Genomic DNA, 22,897 nt, shown 5'->3' with positions numbered 1-22,897 from the left:
GTACTTGTACTCTCAATTCCTTTGCGTTTGTATCCTGATTTCTCTTCTCAAAATCAACCTCCATGATCATATTATCAGGGGATTCCTTTTGTAGCTTGGTACAAAAGACTGAAAGAGCCATCGTCCTACAAAGGGAGGTTGATATAGACCCCCTCAGGCCTAGTGTCATTAGTGCCCTAGTGACACATCTGTAAGGGAAAGAACAGCTTCCATCTGTTCTCCACAAGCCTGGCTTCTTCAAGACGTTTGGGCTGGTGCTATAGTACCAAGTTCTACTCCTGTTCCTATACCAGACACATTTCTATATACTCTTCCCCCTTTCATCTGCCTTGGGAGAGCTCAGAGTGACCTTTCAGTATACAAGCTTTAAGAACTAACAGTGGCGCCCACAGAGGCAATGTGCCTAGTTATAGAGTTTCAGACTTCATCTTGTTTATTTATTACAAAACTTAAAACACCTTTCCTGGGCAAGATCCAAAACAATTTCATCCTATTATATAGTTCACCTTCATCTTTATAGTCAAATGTAATCTGCCAGCTTGTGCTGATAATGGGAATCCTTCCCCATTTGGTCAAGGTCAAAGGAACAGTGAAGAAATCTTGTGCTCTGCTAATAAGAACAGCATCTTTCTCATTGTCCAAGCCATTCATCTTAGGCTTTGGTGTTCAAGTCCGGGTCTGGAGAAGAGAAAGTTTCATACCCAAGCTTGTGGTCTTCCCTTCGGTAGTACATTCGTGTCAGCACAGTCAGCAGGAAAGTCTCCAGTATGAGGAGGTGGCAATTCATTACTGCAGTGTAGGGGGAAATATAATGTAGGTTATGCTAAGTTATAGAGGTGGTATCCCACTAGCAGCCCTGACATATGAGTTGAGCAACACTTTCTCTAATTTATCTCCAAACCAGGACATAGAAATACTAAATTGTCGTAAATGACATATCAGGTACTAGTAGAGCCAGAACCAGCACTTGGTTCTCTACCTTCTGTGATCAGAGGCTAGCATCAAAGCCCATTTCTTATGTGTGTTCAATTAGCATGACCTTCTGTTTCTTAACTATACCCACTCCTCTCCCAGGAGCTGAGAATTGAACCATGGCTTCCTGGGTTACAGGGCTGACCTCAAGCTGTAGGGTTGCAGTTCTCCTCTGTGTGATCATAGAGGCCATAGTCTCCTTAAAGCCTCTGCTGGGATTTCTTGAAGATCCCTTTCTGAATATTCTGAGCAGAAGTCAGGCTGGTCTAACTGCTGTTCTGAAGCCCTCTCTTTCCTGATTCTCCCCTATCTCATCCGTCCCACAATAGGGTAAGAGCTCTCTTATGTGCTCACCTTGAGATCTGATTTTAGAGGAAAAGGGAGGTGAACAAGCAATCTGCCCGCCATTGGCCAAGAGTGAGAAAATGGAGGGCTGCAGGGCGGTCAGGACGACAAGCACCTGCAGAACAGAACAGATGTGAGGGCAGGTTGGGACCTGCAGTCCAGGGCACTGAGGCCAGCTGGCCCACTGCTGGGCCTTGTCCTTCCACTGTGCAGATTCTGCCCACAAGCAGATCTGTGCTGTTACACAGGGCTGAGACTCATACTTGGTTAAAAAATTGTAGAGTATTAATCTTTATGCAAATTATAATCTCATCTTCTACCCAATATTTTATTGGAGTTGCTAACAAGAAACAACAAGACCTGATTAAGGGGTTAATTTTTATTTCTCTATCTCAGTCATGGCTACTGATGAACACTTGATGGATGAAAAAGGTGGATGATTAGAGAAGAATAATTCGATCTAGCTCAAGTACCTGAGATCCTTGCTCCTAGAATAATGGACAGTTTATCATTAAAGTTCTCTTTGACAACTTTCTGCCATGCCTGACGCTGTGGGGAGGGGGCAAAGGGGAATTAGTATTTAATGGATACAGAGTTTCAGTTTTACAAGATGAAAAAAGTTCCGAAGATGGATGGTGGTGATGGTTGTACAACAGTGTAGATGTACTTAATGCCACAGGACTGTATCCTTAAAAATCATTAAGAGGGTAAATTTTATGTGTATTTTGCTACAATAAAGAAAGAAGAGAAGAAGGAAGGAAGAGGAGAAGATCTCTGTGCAGAGGCCTCAGAAGCACCATTTATCCTAGTATCGCCCTCCCTGAGTACATTTTGCTGAAGCATCAACCTCTTCGAGGCAGACTTGACTTGTCCAGCCTTCCTCACAATAATCATGGGCAGGCTTGGCAATCACAGGGCTCTTATCCTTTTGTCTGACCCCAAGTGCTTCTGGGACCCAGATCTGTCCCTTACTCCCTGACTTCATTTCAGGGACTTCTCTCTCTCTTCCCACAGCCCTTTCAGTTCCAACTACTATGTGCTTGGAAATTCATATTTGAGAAGCGTCTGCTTAGATCACATGAGAATGCATGTGAAATCACTCTCTTAATTATAAAGCAGTCATTATGCCTTGGGAATAGAAGAGCCCAGTAAAGAGACAGAAAGAATGGAGATTGGGTTAAAAGTCATTACATTTGGTGGAAAAGTCATCTTGGCATCTTGGGCTTAGAGAATGCAAAGTATAAAAGGTGGACAAACCCACCTTTGAGAGAATATTCAGAAGAGGTGTGAAGATGAAGAGGCAGTGTAATGAGAAGGAACGTGGGTTTAAATTCTAGTCCCATCCCTTATGTGTCTTTGAGCAAGCCTCATAACATCTCTGGTCTCAGTTTCCTCCTCTGTAAAATAGGAATAATAATGACTCCCATGATTATTGTGCAACTTTAAATGTAAGGCATGAAGAGTGCCTAGCACATGGTGTAGGTAGTGAATAGTTGTAGTTATGATAATGCTGTTGCTGGTGTTGATGGATTATAGAAGTTTAGGAAGTGATAGAAAAGGAAAGGAAAAAGCAAGGGTAGAAGAATTTAAGGTTTCATAACACACATGTTATAGGTTGAATTATGCCCCCCAAAAAAGATATGTTGAAGTCCTGGTCCCCAATCCCTCAGATGTGACCTTATTTAGAAACATGTTGCAGATGTAATTAGTTAAGATGAAGTCATAATGGAGTAGGGTGGGTCCTTAGTCCAACATGACTGGTGTCATAAAAATAGAAGAGTCACAGAGACACAGACACCTGAGGGGACAACATCATGTGACACTGGAAGCAGAAATTGGATCAATGCAAATGCTGGCCAGAGAATGCCAGGGATTTCCGGCAACCACCAGAAACTAGGAAGAGGCAAGGAGACTCCTCTGCAGGTTTCAGAGAGAGTGTGACCCTGTGACACCTTGATTTTGGACTTTCAGCCTCCAGAACAGTGAGACAATAAATTTCTGTTGTCTTAATCCACCTGGTTTGTGGTATTTTGTCATGGCAGCCCTGGGAAACTATTACAGCACAGAAAGGCAAAAAGTGGAAAGAGCAAGGATCAGTTTCCGAATCTCCTGGGAAACATGAGGCTTAAGAGAAAGATTCCCAGACCCTGCTTTTACCCTTTATTGGCCTCACCTCCCAACCCCAATCTTTTCTAGCTCTATCATTAAACATCTTTTCTCTCCCAGGGTATAGTTACCTGGAATAGAACAAATTTGCCTCCTATGTTCTGCTCACCCAGGTGCAGCTTAGCTTGACGGAAAAGGATGCCCAGGGTCCAGAGAGCAAACAGGGTAGATGCACCAAGGAAAGTGTTAATCCACAGAGCTGTACTCTTCTCAGAAATCTGGTGGCAGACCAGAAAGTAGTCAGTGAGGCAGGCAAGCCCTGTCCCTTTATTTCTCCTCTTGCATGGTGGGAAAAGCAATAAAAAAACCCCCAGTACCTTGGCCTATTCCAGTTTTGTCTCTGCCCACTGGAGTCCCTGAACCTCCACTGCCACCCTGGCCCTGAGGCCCTGTGTCAAGAAGTGTTGGCTCCAGCTATTCTTACTAAATGAGTCTTGGACTTTGCGGCCCCTTACTCCTGGCTTACATCTGCTGGGTCGTAGATGCCATCAGGGATGAGAAACAGGCCCACCAGGACCAGCGTTATCTTGAAGAAGGCATATTGGAATGGGCCTAACATCAGCAACTGAAGCTTCTTCCTGAGGAGGGAAGAGGGTTAGGAACACAGACCCACAAACCACCCAGCCCATGAAGACCTCCCGGCCCCCTCACTGGGCTCCAGGGCTGAGGCTTGGTTGCCATCATAGACACCGAAATGGCTAAATGGATGGGGACACGGAAGCCAGAATGTTGAGAGCATTGGGAACCTGCCACGCCTCCCACTCACCTCCAGACCAGAATGCTGCCTTTGAGCAAGAGCTGTCAGAGTGTTGGCCTCAACCTCATTCACCACAATGGGCAGAGGGACTAACAAACAGCCCAAAGTCCAGTTTTCTCTATGTGGCTAAAGTATGCAGGAGGCAGTGAGCTTAAGTGATGGGCACTTAGGAGTTCTCCTTCCTCAATCTCCCCTGGGATTGGTGCCCATGTGTGGGTCCTGGCTGTGGGATGCCCATCCTTTCATAATGGCTTTGCCCATTTGCATGTAATTTCCAGAGTCTTGAACAGGACTAGAGAGCTAGAAGAGGCTCTTGGGAGAGTGCAGGAAGAGGCTAACCTGTGCCTCAAGGGTGCTCCTCCCACCTTACCTGGTGAGCATGAGCCGTGGGCAACAGAGGCAGCAGCAGCAGCAGGGACCTGTGTGGATTATCATCGGGGTGTCCTTCAGTGTCCTCAGTACTGCCTCCTTCCCACCAAAGCCCTCCACCATGACGAGCATCAGCAGGTAAAAACATATAGCATAAAACCTGGGGCGGGGAGAGAAGTGGGACTGTGAGCACGTGGTGGGGGCCCCAGCTGAGGGGACACCACTTTGCTGCCAAAGAAAAAAGGCTGCAGGGAGAGGTGGGCCTTACTGAGGGGAAGATGGTAGAGACGGGGCATTCTAGTTGTGAGATCCAAGAGGAGCAAGAGAGGACAGGTCCAGAGGACTGGGGAAGAGGGAAATTTGGGGCTATGGGAATAAAGAGGTGACTGAGGAATGTGCCAAAATAAGGCATTTCCTAAACAGAACCAGAAGTTCAAGAGCCCTGGATTAGCACAAACTGGGAAGGGCTAGATTCATGATCAGCTGGCATTAAAGACACGGACTCTGCAGTCCCAGTGAGTGGGGAACAGAAGCGGATCCCAGAGGGATGCTCAGCTCAGAGTTGGGGGTGGGCCAGGACACTCACGAGGTTATGGCCATTTCCACGAGCATGAGGGAACGAGGAATCCAGAGACCAAAGCAGCAGAACACAGACACTACCTGCTTGGAGAGGAGCAAGAAGCATTTGAGGCAAGAAGGGAGACCACTCAAACCTTTTGTGGCAAGGGCTCAAGGAAGCAAAACTTAAACATTTGACACCATTCCTTAAAAGTTTCCAGCTGGGGCTGGGCGCAGTGGCTCACCAGCCACTGTAATACCAGCAAATGTACTACCAGCACTTTGGGAGGCCGAGGTGGGAAGATCACTTGGAGCCAAGAGTTCGAGACCAGCCTGGGCAACATAGCAAGACCCTCTCACTACAAAATATTTAAAGATTAGCAGGATGTGGTGGCACGCACCTGTAGCCCCAGCTTCTCAGGAGGGTGAGGGGGGAAGATCACTTGAGCCCAGGAGTTTGAGGCTGTAGTGAGCTATGATCATGCCACTGCACTCCAGCCTGGGTGACAGGGGAAGCCCCATCTCAAAAAAAAAAAAAAAAGTTGCCAGTTGGAAAAACAACTACTTAAGTCAAGCAAACCAAGGATCAAGGCTGCAGGAGTGATTTAAAAGGCTACAGCATAAGGGTAGACCTGATATGACCCCGTGGGGAAAAATCTTTCCCTCCTATACCCTGAGGAACCACACTGCCTTTACAGGAAGGAGGCTTGCTTTTAACTGCAATACTGTGTTGAAGGAGCACAGAGCGGGGCCTCCGGTGGGCTGAGCAGGTTCTCCAGCTGTCTCTGCAGCCCTTAGGATTGGAACACACTGGCCCTTTGCCTGTTGACGTTCTAAGCATGGGGTCCTAATCGCAAGCGGAGATCAGATTACAAACCCCTACCCTGAGGTGGCAGTGGCAGGCAGTCTTTGCTGACATGAATCTTGCTGAGTTTAGAGGATTCTCAAAATGGTCCCTGTCTCCTTTCCAGTCCCACCAAAAGGGAAGCTACAGGGCCTTCCCTCACCGTAGGTGCAGAGCTACTCCAGAGCAGAGTCCTCCTCTTGATGGGGCAGCGGGTGTTCTTGTATAGGTAGACAGCATCCTCCAGGAAGATGGCAATTGAGCCCAGGACAAGCAAGGTCATGATGCTTGTGAGGGCAATTTCCACAGGGCCCAATGCTAGATAGAAGGAGAAGGCAGACTCCAGTGAGCTGAAGACCAGGACTCAGGGGCAGAGGACATGGGCTTCCTCACTTGGATCTAAATTGCCTTGCCAGATCTAGAGCTATCTGGTCTGGGTTCCCACCCATGCAGAAGAATGACTATTTTTTAGACCTAGAGTGTTCAACATGAGACCCAGAAATAGTCATTCTTGTGCATGGATGGGAGCCTAGATCAGATAATTCTAGGAATGTTAAGGTCTACCTGAACCAGGGTATAGACACACCAAACAAGTTTTTATATATTTAGCAAAATTTTTGAATTAAGAGGTCAGAAGGGCCTATTCACTTTTCTACCTCCAGTGCCAGATGTCACATAAGCAGACATGGGTCTATTAACATTATAACTGGGCTAGGTGAGGTGGCTCATGCCTGTAATCCTAGCACTTTGGAAGGCTGAGGTGGGAGGATCGCTGGAGGCCAGGAGTTCAAGACTAGCCTGAGTGACATAGCAAGATCCCATCTCTACAAAAAAACAGAAAACTTAGCTGAGTGTGGTGGCACATGCATATAGTCCTAGCTACTTGGGAGGCTGAGGCAGGAGGATCGCTTGAGCCTAGGAGTCTGAGGTTGCAGTGAGCTATAATGACACTACTGCTTTCTAGACTGGGCAACAGAGTGAGACCCTGTCTCAAAAAAATAAAAAATTGACAAATAAAATTTGTCTATATTTATGGTGTACAACATGATATTTTGTTATATGTATACATTGTACAATGGTGAAATCAACCTAATTAGCATCATTACCTCATATATTCATTTTTTGTGGTGAGAACATTTAAAATATACTCTCAGCAATTTTTAAGTGTACAGCACAGTACATTGTTATTAACCATAGTCACCATGTTGTACAATAGATCTCTTGAACTTATTCCTTCTGTCTAACTGAAATTTTGTATCCTTTGACCAACTTCTCCCAGATTCCCCCCACCTATGCTTCCAGCCCCTGGTAACCAACATTCTGTCTGCTTCTATAAGAAGCAAAAATATCTGAATTAAAATGAAGTTTTTAGATGAAAATGGAGAAGAATATCTTCATGACTTTGAAGTAGGCAAAGATTTTAAAAAATAGGACACAAAAGCACTATTCAGAAAGGAAAAATTTGATAAATTGGGCTTCCTTAAGATCAAGAATTTCCATTCATCAAAAGAAACAATTAAGAGAATGAAAAGGCAAACTTCCAACTGGGAGAAGATATTTGTAGTACATATATCCAATACAAGACTCGTATCCATAACATATAAAGAATTCCTATCAGTAAGAAAAGATAACACAATTTCTAAAAATGAAAAAAGACCCATACAGTTACTTTACAAAATAAAATACCCAAATGTACAAGAAGGCTGGGCGCGGTGGCTCATGCCTGTAATCCTAGCACTCTGGGAGGCCGAGGTGGGAGGATCGCTCGCAGTCAGGAGTTCAAGATCAGCCTGAGCAAGAGTGAGACCCCATCTCTACTAAAAATAGAAAGAAATTAGCCGGACAACTAAGAAATATACAGAAAAAAAAAAAAAAAAAACTAACTGGGTATGGTGGTACATGCCTGTAGTCCCAGCTACTCAGGAGGCCGAGGCAGAAGGATTGCTCGAGCCCAGGAGTTTGCGGTTGCTGTGAGCTAGGCTGATGTCACGGCACTCTAGCCCGGGCAACAGAGCGAGACTCTGTCTCAAAATAAATAAATAAATAACAAATGTCCAAGAAGCATGAAAAGATGCTAAATATCAGAAGTCATCAGGGAAATACAAAGTAGAACCACAGTGAGATGCCACTACATACCCACCAGAAGAGCTAACATGAAAAGGACCAACAATTCCAAGTGCTAGTGAGGATAAGGAGCAATGGGAACTCTCATATACTGCTGTTGGGAATATAAATTAGTACAATGACTTTGGGAAACTGTTTGGTAGTATCTATTAAAGCTAAACATAGGGCTGGGCGCAGTGGCTCACGCCTGTAATCCTAGTACTCTGGGAGGCCGAGGCACGTGGATCGCTTGAGGTCAGGAATTCAAGACCAGCCTGAGCAAGAGTGAGACCCTGTCTCTACTAAAAATAGAAGGAAATTATCTGACCAAGTAAAAAAAATATATGTAGAGATAAAATTAGCTGGGCATGGTGGCGCATGCCTGTAGTCCCAGCTACTCGGGAGGCTGAGGCAGTAGGATCGCTTAAGCCCAGGAGTTAGCGGTTCCTGTGAGCTAGGCTGATGCCATGGCACTCACTCTAGCCCGGGCAACAGAGTGAGACTCTGTCTCAAAAAAAAAAAAAAAAAAAAAAAAGCTAAACATACACCTACCCAAAGACCCAGCAATTCCACTCCTGGGTATATATATTCCATAGAAATGAGAACTTATAATTACAAAAAAAATTAGAGCAGCATTATTGATAATGGCCAAAACTAGAAACAGCCTACATGTTCTTTAACAAGAATACAGGTAAATAAATTGAGGTATTCCCACAATGGAATATCACACAGCAATAAAAAAAGAATGAACCACATTGATACATGCAACAAAACAGATTAACCTTAAAAACATAATGATTCGTGAAGGGAGCTGGAGTACATACAGTTTGATTATGTTTATATGAAGTTGAAGAGGAGGGAAAATTGATCTATAGAGGTGATAGGGGTTAGAACAGCAGTCTTTGTAGGAATATTAACTGGAGGAAGTATAAGAACCCCTGCCGGATGTTAAAATGTTCTACATCATGGTGTGTGTGGGTGGTGGTTTTACAAATTTTCATATGTAAAAATTCATCAAACTATATACTTAAGATTTTGCCCTTTATTATATGTAAGTTACACATGAAAAAGAACTTATGTGAACAAAGCAGAATGCAAAATTAGCACATACGATAAAATTACAACTATGTTGGAAAGATTTGATTGGGGAGAAGGGTTAGAAAAGAACTGAAGGAAAAAGGAGACTAATACTTTTATCTTACAAAATGGAAAATCAAGAATACTGTCCCTAGTTGACAGAATAAGAAATAAACTATAGATATATAAAGCTATAAAGATAATCAAGTCAAAATATTGATATATTTATATGGAGAAAATGGGAGAAGATTGGTGCTAAGTGTGCTGAATCCTCATGTATCACAGAGGCAGCCACACATACTGTCCAAAACTGATACCCCAGAAATGACGGGATACAAATATTGGTGATTTGTAGTTAATTAATCACTTCTCAGCCTTTTGGCTAAGATCAAGTGTGAAGGTAATTATCAGAAGAAACACCGGCTGGAAGAGTTAAAAACAGTTATAAAACAGTTATCTGTGAGGATGAAGATTAGCAATTAGAATGGATAGGGAAGGGGATGGTTGATTTTCGTTAGTAGCCCTTTTGTACTGTATGATTCTTTAACTATGTTCGTGTATTACTTTGATAAAATAAAAACATTAAAAAATCATTGCAGGCCAGGTGTGGTGGCTCTTGCCTGTAATCCCAGTGATTCAGGAGGCTGAGGTGGGAGGATTACTTGATGCCAGGAGGTCAAGGCCAGCCTGGGCAACATAGCAAGACACCATCTCTTAAAAAAAAAAAAATTAACTGGGCCTGGGGGCGCACACCTATAGTCCCAGCTACTCCCAAGACTGAGGCGAGAGGATCGCTTGAGCCCAGGAGTTCGAGGTTACAGTGAGCTATGATTGTGCCACTGCACTCTAGCCTGGGTGACAGAGTGAGACCCTGTCTCTAAAAAACAAAAAAGAAAAAGAAAAAAAAAATCATGGCATAGAAAACTACCTACAATACTAAAAACACATTAGCAATGCTTATGTTTGGGTGATGGGACTGTAGGTGATCTTTGTCTTCTTACTTTTCTATCATACTTTTTTCCTATCTTTGCCAATTATTCTATAATAAATATGTATTTTATAACAAAAAACTTTTTAAAATAAAAGAACATATTTTGCCAAATACATAATAATGTGAAAAATTCATATGATGTCATGCTTATAAAAACAGAACATAAAAATTGTAGGCATAGAATGATTTCTACAAATGTTAAAGCATAGAAAAAGGAAATTACACTAAGATATTTGCAGTGCCTGTCTCTGGGTGGGACTATAGATGACTTTTTCTCTTTTTGCTTTTCTCTGTGTTATCATATTTACTGACCCTGAATTATTTTTATAATAGAAATGTTTAGTAAAAACAAAATACACACAAATAGGCAAAGTCCAGATAGAAAAAAGCCAAAATTAATTCAGCAGGCTTCCAAAAGCCAATATTCCCTTGTTGGAACAGGGAGTCACTGCTGGAGGCCTCTCATACCCTCACCCAGACTCTTGTCCTCATCAGCTCCCTGAGGGCAGAAACTGCCCTTTCACAAGCCATGAGGCCAAAGCCTTTCCCCTTCAGCACTTTCCCTGTCTGCTCTCTCCTCCCTGAATATCTCCCTTCCCTCGACTCCCAGAACCGCGCTCTGCCTGGTTCCCCCTCCGCCTCTGAACCCCAGGTCTCCACTGATTGCGCACCCTCTCCCAGACCCCGTGTTCTCCAGACTCCATCTCCCAGCAACCTCGCCGAGCTGTTCCCGCCGCGGGGGCTTTATGCTTGGCCTTCCCTCCCGAGCTCCCGGTGCCTGGCCCCGCATCACTGAGCTCCCACCTCGCACGCTCCCTGCTCAGACAGCCTTCCCAGACTGCCGGGGGCGATGGTGCCCCTCTGCCCACTCAACACAGCGAGGTTATTTACACCCTTGTTTACTTGCTCGTTGTCTGCCCCTCGCGGTGATGTGAGCTCCTCGGGGCAGGGACTTTGTCAGGCTCTGGCTCTCTTCTGTCTCCACGTGTCTGGAACAGTAACTGCTCTGTAACTATTTGTTGAATGAAAGAACTCCGTGAGAATTCCCATTATCATCCCCATTTGGGGGGAACCTAGGCTTAGCTAAGCACTTTGCCCATGGTCACACATCCTGGAAGCGAAGGAGCTGGGATTTAAACCCAGGGTTCTTGACGCTAAGCCTATGTGCTTACTCATTACACATACTGACTTTTGGTGTCTGTTCTCACAGATATGAAAGGGACAATCAGATGTAACCCAAAAAAGCTTTTTAAGTTTATAAAGATGAAGGTGGAGCACATTCTGACTGTTCAACACAGAAATGCTTTTGTAGTTTCTTTTTTCTTTTTATTTTTTCTTACAGGTTATCCTGCATATATTTCCTTATAATTGCTGCCTATGGTACTCAAGCTATTCTTTTTCCTCCTTGCAGAAAAGCCAAGAAAGGAAAAGTTCCTTAGCATCCATATCCTGATACCAGGGCTCTCCATCAAACTCATTTATCCTCTTAAAAGATTGCCCCTCCCTTACTTTTCTGGTCTGACCCAATTTTTCCCAAAGCATATATATAGATATATATTTTATATATGTTAATGTATATGATATATATTATATATTAATATATCATATATATTAATATATATTATGTATTTTTTTTTTTTTTTGAGGGGAGGATAGGGTCTCACTCTGTTGCCCTGGTCTAGAGTGCAGTGGCGTCATCATAGCTCACTGCAACTTTGAACTTCTGGGCTTACGCGATCCTCCTGCCTGAACCTCCCAAGTAGCTGGGACTATACACACAAGCCACCATGCTCGTCTAATTTTCCTATTTTTTGTAGAGATGGGGTCTTACCATGTGCTCAGGCTGGTCTTGAACTCCTGGCCTCAAGTGATCTTCCTGCCTCAGCCTCTCAATGTGCTAGGATTACAGGCTTGAGCCACCGTGCCTGGCCCCAAAGTGCATCTTAATGGATACTATAGGACAAAAGTGTTCTATGGCTAAAGGATTTTTGGAAACGCATTAAACAAAGTTAAACATGTTTCTTTACTGAAGTTTTTAATCTGCTAATTTACATAGTTTCCAAAAGAAGGTTATAGAATGCACCTTTTACAAAACTTAGTTTTCTATAGAGCTCTGTTTTCATGAAGCACTCGTTGGGATTAATATTGCAAGGGGCCGGCGCGGTGGCTCACGCCTGTAATCCTAGCACTCTGGGAGGCCGAGGCGGGTGGATCGCTCGAGGTCAGGAGTTCGAGACCAGCCTGAGCAAGAGTGAGACCCCGTCTCTACTAAAAATAGAAAGAAATTATATGGACAACTAAAATATATATATACAAAAAAATTAGCCGGGCATGGTGGCTCATGCTTGTAGTCCCAGCTACTCGGGAGGCTGAGGCAGTAGGATCGCTTAAGCCCAGGAGTTTGAGGTTGCTGTGAGCTAGGCTGACGCCACGGCACTCACTCTAGCCCGGGCAACAGAGTGAGACTCTGTCTCAAAAAAAAAAAAAAAAAAAAATATTGCAAGGAAGACACTTTGGGAAATGCTTGTGTAACTGACCATTTTGAATATAATTATACCTATAGCAACTATCGAGTTTCCCACTACCTCTGGAATAATGAAGATTACTCTTTTTTTTTATTCTATATTGTGGGGGGAAGACTACTTTTTAAAATAATAAAAATAGGAACATTAAATAAAAGCTTGAAAAAAGAGTAGTCATCTATAATCCTAGCTTCCTAACCAAAAATTATTTCCATTTTTCCATATTTGCTTCCTGGAGGTTAAGAGTACGGTATAAGCTTTGGAGTCAGAGATATCCTAGTTCAAAGTAAATGCCACTTATTGCTTGCCTCTATAACCTTGGACAGGTTACTTATCCTCTCCTTAAATGTCTTAGCACAACACTTGGCATGTCGTATTTGCTCAATAAAAAGCTTTTTAAAAATCCTAGTTAAAGTACATACATGTTACATTACATCAACTGTACTGTATATAAATTTTGGCCAGGCACAGGGGCTAATGCCTATAATCCCAGCACTTTGGGAGGCCACGGCAGGAGGATTGCTTGAGACCAGGAGTTTGAGACCAGCCTGGGCAACATAGCGAGACCCAGTCTTCACACACACAAAAAGAAAAATTAAAAGTTTGTATTCTGGTTTTTTTCATCTAACATTTCATCACAGCCTTTCAAAAACCATTTTTATAATTATTTTTAAAATTACAAAATATTTCAAAAATAGAGAACAATAGAGTAAACATTAATAAATCCATAACCTATTTTAATGAGTAAGATATTGCCAATTTTCCTTCAAGAATTATTTTTTATAAGAATAAAACATTACACCAAAATGTTTGTATCCCTGTAATATCCTGAACAAATTTTAAAAAAAGAATAAAACATTACAGACATATTTGAAGCCCGCAGTGTATACCTCCCAGATCATTTTCTCTTCACTACCCCATCCACCAGGGGTAACTATTAGTTGGTAAATACCTTTCCCATTCCTGTTTCAATTTTTTGACAGCATAGGTATATAGGCAACATGTAGTATTGCTTTGCATTTAAAAAAAAATCTATATTAATAGCATCATCCTGCAAAATGCTCTTTCTACCCAACATTGTTTTCATGATTTTTATTCTGACAAACAGATGCTGTAATTAGCATCCTTGGACTTGTCTCCTTGGCACATATAGGAGAGTTTCTCTAAGGTGTGTGTACCTAGAGTTAGAATTGCTGAGTTTTAAGAGATGAGTATTTTCAGTTCCAATTGGTATTATTATATCTAATTACTCTCCAAAGTGGTTACAGCAATTTATACTTTTGCCAGTAGTCTGTGAGGGTTCACATTTCACTGTAAATTCACCAACACTTGGTATTATCAGACTTTTATTTTTGCCAGTATAATAGTGGTGAAATGCTATTTCATTGTTTAATTTGTAATTCCCTGTTGACTGTCTTTTTGTGTATTTATTGGCCATTTGAGTTTCTTCTTCTATGAATTGTCTGTTTATATATTTTATCCAGTTTTTATTGGTTAATTTTTCTCATACTAATTACTAATCCTTTGTTGTTAGAGATTTGAAAATATTTCCTCCTGGTCTGTGGTGCGGCTTTTAACTTTGTTTGCAGTGCTTTTATTTTTTATTGTTTATTTAGTTTTTGTTTTGTTTTGTTTTTATTTACAAAACACCAGTCACAGAAGAATGTTTGCAGTGCTTTTAGATGTATAGAAGTTTGTTTGCTTTAGTAGTCAGTCTTCATGATCATTTGTGCTTTCTGTGTTTTAAGAAATTATTTTTTCTTCCCAATCATAAAGATATCTTTCTATACATTCTTTGTAAAAATCTTTACATCTTACATTTGAGTATTTTATCTGAATTAAAGCTACTTTGGGGCTATTTTCATATGTACTTATTCACCATAGGGATGGCAATTGTCCAGCCCCACTTCTTTTTTTTTTTTTTTTTTTTTGAGACAGAGTCTCACTCTGTTGCCCAGGCTAGAGAGCCGTGGCGTCAGCCTAGCTCACAGCAACCTCCAACTCCTGGGCTCAAGCGATCCTCCTGCCTCAGCCTCCCGAGTAGCTGGGACTACAAGCATGTGCCACCATGCCCAGCTAATTTTTTCTCTATATATTTTTAGTTGTCTGGCTAATTTCTTTCTATTTTTAGTAGAGACAGGGTCTCGCTCTTGCTCAGGCTGGTCTCGAACTCCTGAGCTCAAACGATCCACGTGCCTCGGCCTCCCAGAGTGCTAGGATTACAGGCGTGAGCCACTGTGCCCGGCCGAGCCCCACTTCTTGAAGAGTCCATCCTGCCCCTTGATCTGTGTGGCATCCAATCATGTAGCAAGTCCCCAGCAGGCACGGCTCAATTTCTGGTCCCTCTATTCTGTTCTGTTTTTCTACTTAACGGGCCCTTTGCCATTATTAACTCATTGCTTTGTCGACTGTAGCCTTATTATAAGACTTAGTCTCTGGTGGGACAGCTTCCCTCCTTATACTTTTTCAAAATTGTCTTGGTTTTTCTTGGCTCTTCCATATAAATGTTTGGATAAGTACATTTTAAAAAAATCCTTTAAGGATCATAATTTCAATCACACCGTGGGCATTTTTAAAAAATGGAAAGATTCAACAATTCTTCCAGAATAACTCTCTTAACATTTAATTTAAGGAACAACAGAGTTTACAAATGAAGCGAGAAAGGAGTTTCACCGTGTCCTCCAAAGGGCACCTCTTCCTGGTTTCCTGTGTCTGTCTGTGCCATCGCCGTTGCCCAGAGCCTGCACTCACGCGTCTAGATCCTTAAAGATTACCTGCTCTTCCCTGGAATTGCCTGTGTTTTACAACCCTTCCTTTCCTTTCCCTGCCGCTGCCCTGGCTCTGACTGTTTTCCCCTTGCTGGACTGGGGCAATAACCTCTAATTTATATCCCTGCTCTCGAGGCTCTTCTTCCCCGGCAGTCCATCTTGACTACTGATTAATGGTCCTGAAGGATTAATTTCATCCAGCCCCTCCCAATCTCAGCGCTCTCATCAGTTCTTTCTGTCTGCGGGTTAAAGTACAGTTCCTCAGGCTGGCACACCTCACCTGCCCAGCCCTCTCAAATGTCCCCTGCTCCTCCACCAGTAGCCTTGAATCCTGCCAGACCTAGCTCCCCAGTGTCTGGGGGACCTGCCTGCTCATTCTCTCACCATCCCCGCCCCAGGAGGGCCCGCTGCCTGCTCTCCACTCCCAAATCCTACCTACTCTGCCTGCAACAAGGCAGCTTGCTTGACCACCAGACCCAGAATGGTCTTCCTATTTTGAACATCCTCGGAGTTTCTATTTGCAAATTTTGTAGCAAAGCAATGTGAGAACCATTTTCATTGTGTAAGGCAATGGAACCTGAGCACTATTGACACTTTGGCTTGGATAATTTTTTTTGTTGTGGCGGGCTGTCCTGTGCCCTGTAGGAGGTTTAATAACTTCCCTGGCCTCTACCTACTGGATGCTAGTAGCACTTCCAGTGTGGCAAGCAAAACTGCCTCCAGACATTGCCAAATGTCCCTGGGCTGAGAACTACTAGTGTAAAGGAAGACTTGTGCCATCAGCTGCACTCCCCAAACAGGAGGTTCCCGGAGCTGGATGTAGCAGCCACCTCCTGGCACTAACCACAGAGCAAGTAGCAGGCGTCTCTGGACACTCTGGCAGTTGGCAATCGCTCTGGTTCTGAGCATCTGAAATGAAGCTGTCCGTAGCCCAAGGACACGCCCATGTCTGCCTCCTGATGCACACTGACAGCACCCTGTTGCTCAGACAGGGTCCGTTCCATGGAGGGACAACAGCAAGCAGAAGGCTGGGAAAAGCCTTAATGTACTGTAGAGACACAGACTTTCATTCGCCATCTCAGAGGCAGTCAGTCATGCAGCAGGAAAGCTAAATGACATGTGGATGTGGGCCACTTTTTCTCTAGAGATGCTACGGCCATTTTGTTCTCAGTGTTTTTGGTATCCAGGGAATTAAGCTGAGTCTCATTCTATGCCTTTCACTTTCAAAAGCAATTCAGTAACAGGATCTCCTTGGCTGACACTGTGAGAACAATTTTACAGGTTCACCTGCGTTTGCAGCACATCTCTCGCAATAATCCTCCTCTGGAATGATGCAGGCCCTTTCTCCAGGAGAACACTGTGTAGGCCTCCGGGAGACCCTGCAGGGCTTGGACCATTTAGGTACCATCTTGAGTCCCTAGATGGCCCTGGGATCTGAAAAAATGCTCCGGGTCACAGTGTCCTCAGTATGTTTTTGGTTTTGCTTTAAGGGGGTCTTGTTCTGCTGCCCAGGCTGGAGTGGAGTAGCATATTTATAGTTCACTGCAGCCTCAAACTCCTGGGCTCAAGTGATCCTCCCACTTCACCCTCCTGAGTAGCTGGGACAATAGGCACATGTCACCATGCTCAGCTATTTTTTTTTTTTTTTTTTAAGTTTTTTGTAGAGACAGGGTCTTGCTATGCTGCCCAGGCTGGTCTTAAACTCCTGCCTCAAGCGATCCTCCCACTTCAGCCTCCCAAAATGCTGGGATTACAGGTGTGAGCCACTAGACCCGGCCAGTGTCTCCACTTTGAATGGAGCTTTGAGGCTGGGGTTTGTGGGGGCCCAACGTGCAGGTTTGTCTCCTGGGCTAGGTTGTCATGCTCCCCTTTTGGCCTACTAATGCCTTGAGGGCTTGCTCTTCTCCAAGGCCTTAACCATGATGGACACCAGGCCAGTCTCCTCCCAGGCTGTCCAAGTTGACCAGCTCAGGTCCCCTCTCCTCAGCTCCCCTCAGCTGTCCTGACTTCCGTCTGGGATATGCATCTCCGCCTTTCAGTTTCCTCTGGGGAGTGTCCCGGCTCACCTCTCAAGAGTTGGGCTGCCGTGGGAGGGTGGGAGAAGCAGGCAGAGGGGATGCTGTAGTTGGTCTTCAGCACCTCCAGAAGATCTGCTGTGTACCTGGAGAGACACCAGCGTGTGTTCAGAACCACGGGCCATAGGGGTGGGAGGGTGGCACATTGGACCAGAGTTACTTGAACTTCTGGGCTCACACGATCCTCTGCCTCACCCCCCTGAGTAGCTGGGACTACAGGCATATGTCACCATGCCCAGCTAATTTTTTCTATTTTTAGTAGAGACAGGTATGAGCCACCACGCCTGGCTTGGACCCCCGTTTCTTGATACTCCCACAAACACTCCTGAGTGCAGCTTGTCCACTTCCCCGCAGGGCCCTTTTCCTAGAGGGAGTGCAGAATTGGCCCAGACTAGTGTGTCAGCCACCTCGCTAGGGGCAGGTCTGGTGGCAGTGCCCTAGGAGCCCACAGTCTATTCTCTCCACTCTCGTCTGGGCAGCAGCCAGGGCTGACCAGGGAGAAAGAGCGGAGTCCCAGAGAAAGAGTGGCCCTTAGCACGCGAATGAGTCCCCTGCTGGCCGGGGGCTCTGTGCGTTACCTGGCCTCTGTGCATACCTGTGGGAATGCTTTCCACAGCCCCACCTCCAGGGTCTCTTTCTCCCCAGATTCGGGGGCAAAGCCCAGGCCTTGAGGTGTCCCACACTGGCCCAAAGCAACATTGTCTCTGAGGACCGAGGAGACAGCCCCACTGTTCTCAGTCCTGTCTCTTCCTGGGTGCTGAGAGCCAAAGGGCTCTGGGAGGGAGACAGGGATAGGCTGGAGCGACGGGCCCTGCCGCCCTCACTTACCTGGGGTCAAGCTTTATCTGAGTCCTGTCTGGCTCCATTGCCTCCTTCCTCCCCAGCAGTCCTGTCAGGCACCAGGGCCAAGGAGGGCAGGCCGGGCAGGCAGGTGTGGGCGCTGCGGGGCTGCTGGCCTCTCTGGAGTATGGGCCAAGGGCGAGTGGCCCGGCAGGGTCTTCCCCTCTGGCTCTCTCCCTCCTCAGGCCTCCCGCCGCCGGGCACCAACTTTGTATCAGAGTTCACCCTGGAGGAATTTGATCTTAGGCTGTCTGAATTCCCGTTCCTGACTCCTCCTAGGTGTGGTCCCTCCCACCTCTCCTGCACAAATGCCTTTGGCCACCCCTTGCCCCTGGCCAGCCCCCATCTTGTATTTTCCCCTTTTAGGAACCTACTAGGGCAGGCTGGACTCACGGCAGAATTCCTCCTGCCCAGGGCCAGGGTGGGGATGAAGGCCTCACTCCGCAGTGCAGTGCCCTCTGGTCAGCAAGGCCCGGAGAAGCTGGACAGAACTCAGGCTCTGGCGCCCGGGGGTGGGAGACTCGGGGCTGAGGCCACGGCTGTGCCTGGGGCTGTGCTGGCGTGAGGAGGGAGGACTGGCTGGAAGGGCCAGACGAGGCCCCTGGAGGCCTTCCAAAGCCCAGTCCATCATCTCTTGGTGACCGGCTTATCCAGCCAAGCAGCTGGGCCTGAAGATGCAACCAAATGGAGGCTGTATTTAAGAGGCAGAGTGGCAGAGTGAGATTTCGGAGCACTTTGACAGGTTTTGAAAACCTGACAAATTAACATGCTTATGAACTATTTTATTGGTTTCTCTTCTCTCTCAAAAAAGATTTAAACCTCTTTGAGGCCAAATGCAATGTCTTGACCTATGATACCCCTACGTTTCTGGTACAGGGTCTGACATATACTAAATGCTCCTTAGAATTTGGTTGCATAACTGATAAAAGAATAAAATCAGAGCAAGAGCAGCAGCTGGTGTCTATTGAGCATGTCTGGTGTGCCAGCAGTCTTTGGTAAAATAAAACACAGAAAGAAGGAAAGAAAGAAAGAGAGAGAGAGAGAGAGAGAGAGAGAGGAAGGAAGGAAGGAAGGGAGGAAACAAAAAAACCTTACAACCACTCTTACAAGGTAGTACTATCCTTATTCCCATTTTAGAGATTACAAAAAAAAAAAAACCAAACCCTGAGGTTCAGAGAGGTTCAGAAACCAAGGTAGGTAGAGAGCCATGGGGGTGTGGAGAGAGGCAGAGGGCAGGTGAAGATTTGAGACGGTGAGGAAAGGGCCTCTGAGAGGGTGGAGAGCGTCAGTTCCGGGGAGGCCGAGGAGGTGCTGGGCTGGTGAGTAGACGACAAGCAGAGGAAGCAGTTGCTAGTGTGGAACCAGAGGACTCCCCACTCCTGCCCCCCAGCACCTCGGAGTATCTCCCAAGGCTCCAGCAGGGCCCCCTAGTTGTGGCCTCCTCCTAGTGTACAGTTCTTGGGACAGGACGATGTGGTGGTCCAGGAGTCTCAGGAGTCCAGTTACCTTCTAAGGGACAGGGAAGGACAGGAAACGGAAGGCAAGGGCACTGACCCCCGAAAGGCCAATGGCCTCGGCCCCACCCCGGCAATGACTCAGCTTCCTCAAGCCATTTCCACAGCAATGTTCCCTGGGTCATTCCTCTCTAGCCCGCTGAGAGGCCTTGAGCTTAACTGCTCAGAGCCCTGAACTTCAGACTTCCCCAGGGGAGATAACAGGGCGCTGGAGATGTTCTCCCAAACTTCTTCAGGACGGAGTAGGTCCCAGCCAGGCAGCAGAGCCTGTGAGACCCCGGGGGAGACTAGACACCCCTCAGGATGGGCAGCAACCGAGGGAGGAAGAAAGGCAGGGTGCCGGTGAGAGGGAGGGCTTCAGCTTTGATGGGTGCTTCTGCCCCACCCCAAGTCCCTCAGTGGCCACCTTCTACACAGTGTGGCCCCGGGAACAGGCCTGGGGGAGGCCCTGACCCGAGGCCAGCCCAGCCTTAGCCGAGCCTTGGCGGGACCGCCAGTCAGTCTTCTCTTGGCAACTGGGGACAGCCAGCTGCCAAACACTGATTTTTAGAAACAAGAACAAATCCTTCTTCTTTTCATTTTTCTGACCTAATTTTTCCCACAAAATTATATGATAACATAATATGATACCTATCACTTCAGTTTGGGCTTCCTCAGTATAAGGGTCACTTTTGAAAAATCAGAAAGTCAATTTTCATCAGTTTTCTCCAGGGGTCTTCAATCATTGATATTTAAAGACCATTCTCTGTCTTTTAAAAACTTTCTTATTGAGATAATATTCATTTAACCTAAAATTCACCATTTTAAAATGTATAATTCAGTAGTTTTTAGTATATTCACAACGTTGTGCAACTATCACCATTAATCCAATTGCAGAATATTTCCGTCATTCTGAAAGGAAACCTCACATCTCCAAATAAACCCCTCCTCCCACACTCCCATACCCTGGAAACCACTAATCTACTTTCTGTCTCCATGATTTGGTTATTCTGGACATTTCTTATAAATAGAACTCTATAATATGTGGCCTTTTGTGCCAGGCTTCCTTCATTTAGCATAATGTTTTCAAGGTTCATTCATGTTGTAGCATGTATCAGTACTTCGCTCCTTCTTTTGTCTGAGTAACATTCCACTGTGTGGATATACCATACATATTTTGTTTTATCCATTCATTAGTTCATGGATAGTTGTTTTCATTTTCTGGCTATTAAGAATAATGCTGCAATGAACATTCGTGTCCAAGTTTTTGTGTGAACATATGTTTTCAGTTCCCTTGAGTGGACTTGCTGGATCACATGGTAACTGTATATTTAACATTTTGAGGAACTGCCCAGCTGCTTTTCACAGTGGCTGAACCATCTTACATTCCCAGGAGCAATGTATGAGAGTTTGAATTTCTCCATATCCTCACCAATACTTGTTATTAAATATTTTATTTTATTTTTTGAGACAGTCTCACTCCGTTGCCCGGGCTAGAGTGAGTGCCATGGCATCAGCCTAGCTCACAGCAACCTCCAACTCCTTGGCTCGAGCAATCCTCCTGCCTCAGACTCCCGAGTAGCTGGGACTACAGGCATATGCCACCGTGCCTGGCTAATTTTTTCTATATATATTTTTAGCTGTCCCTATAATTTCTTTCTATTTTTAGTAGAGATGGGGTCTTGCTCTTGCTCAGGCTGGTCTCAAACTCCTGGCCTTGAGCGATCCTCCCACTTTGGCCTCCCAGAGTGCTAGGATTATAGGCGTGAGCCACCACGCCCAGCCTAAATATTTTCCTTTTTAATTTTATTTTATTATAGCCATCCTAGTGAGTAAGAAGTGATATCTCACCATGGTGTTTTTTGTGTGTTTTCTCATTTCATCCTGTTTTTTAGAGACAGCGTCTCCCTCTGTCACCCAGGCTGGAGTGCAGTGGCACAATCAAATCTCACTGCAGCCTTGAACTCCTAGGCTCAAGTGATCCTCCCTCATCAGCCTCCCAAAGTGCTGGGATTGCAGTCATGATCTGCCATGCCCAGCCCAATATTTAATTTGATAAGTAACTTAAGGAGTAATTGAAATTAAAAGATCATTATAATTTAGCACCTATAAAATTGTGAAAATTATTTTATGTTAATATTCAATTGTAGTGTTAGTATTATAATATGGCTATGCTCATAATAGGGGTATAAACTTGTACAAACTTTCTGGAAAGTATCTTACAAATTAGGCAAAAGGTGTTTTAAATATTCATATTCATTGGCCCAAAATCCAGTAATTAGGAATCTATTCTAAGGAAATAATTGGAGATGCAGGCAAAAATAGGTTTGCAAGAATCTTTGTTACAGTATTATATTTATAACAGTGAAAAAGGTTACCTAACATAACTGTCTATTAATAGAGCTTGGCTAAAAAAAAAGTAGTATATTCATTCATTCTTCCATTCAACAAATATTTATTAAGTATACCCTATACGCTAGACACTGTTTTAGGTTCTGGAAAACCATTATGAACAAAACATACCAAGTTTCTGCAAGTGTGCTTACATGGGTATGTGCATACAAGCACGTGTGCACATAGGAGCCAAAATGATGGCAGGTACCACTTGAACAAAGAACTCAATGAAGTAAGGAGTAAGCTCTATGAATATTCATGGTGGAAAATTCCAGGAAAAGAGAACAGCAAAGAACAGGTGTACTTGAGGACCAGCAAGGAGACCAAGGTGCGTGGCTGGTGCGGAGTGAGCAAGGGCTGAGTGTTAGGACATGAGATCAGAAAGTTAGTGGGTCCATATCAAGTAGGGCCTTGAAGGCCATGGTAAGGACTGTGCACTTTACTCTGAGGGAGACAGGAAGCAATTGGAAGGTTCTAGCTGAGGCCACAATCTAAGCTTTAAACAGAATACTGGCCACTAATTGGAGCAGAGTCTACAAAGAGTCGAGGGCAGAAGAAGAATGGGTCAGTTAGGAAGCTGTTGCAATATCCAAGCAAGAGAGGGTGGTGGCTTGGCCTGGTGA

The 22,897-nt window shown here is 44.8% G+C and overlaps 1 protein-coding gene across 1 annotated transcript; it reads right to left on the bottom strand.

The window, feature by feature from the left end:
- Window positions 1-286: 286 nt before the first annotated feature.
- SLC51A (solute carrier family 51 member A) lies at window positions 287-18,413 on the bottom strand. Its single transcript, XM_069472731.1, has 9 exons — window positions 18,376-18,413; window positions 17,539-17,633; window positions 6,175-6,329; window positions 5,196-5,269; window positions 4,611-4,769; window positions 3,950-4,061; window positions 3,555-3,701; window positions 1,327-1,432; window positions 287-789 (listed from the first exon to the last, which is right to left on the bottom strand). Exons 1-9 carry the CDS (start codon window positions 18,411-18,413, stop codon window positions 653-655), a joined length of 1,023 nt encoding a protein of 340 aa, XP_069328832.1. The 3' UTR covers window positions 287-652.
- Between the last annotated feature and the right edge of the window lie 4,484 nt (window positions 18,414-22,897).

This window comes from Eulemur rufifrons, chromosome 7 (assembly GCF_041146395.1).
Source record: "Eulemur rufifrons isolate Redbay chromosome 7, OSU_ERuf_1, whole genome shotgun sequence".
NCBI classification, from domain to species: Eukaryota; Metazoa; Chordata; class Mammalia; order Primates; family Lemuridae; genus Eulemur; species Eulemur rufifrons.
This window is presented reverse-complemented; position numbering and strand designations above follow the sequence as displayed.

Excerpts from the sequence above, each read along its gene's own strand:
- SLC51A (XM_069472731.1), bottom strand. The coding sequence starts at position 18,413 with ATGGAGCCAGACAGGACTCAGATAAAGCTTGACCCCAG. Across the intron at positions 4,770-5,195 it reads GTGGAAATGGCCATAACCTC|GTTTTATGCTATATGTTTTT; the intron begins GTGAGTGTCCTG and ends TCCCCGCCCCAG. Across the intron at positions 1,433-3,554 it reads GCAAATTTGTTCTATTCCAG|GTGCTTGTCGTCCTGACCGC; the intron begins GTAACTATACCC and ends TCTGTTCTGCAG.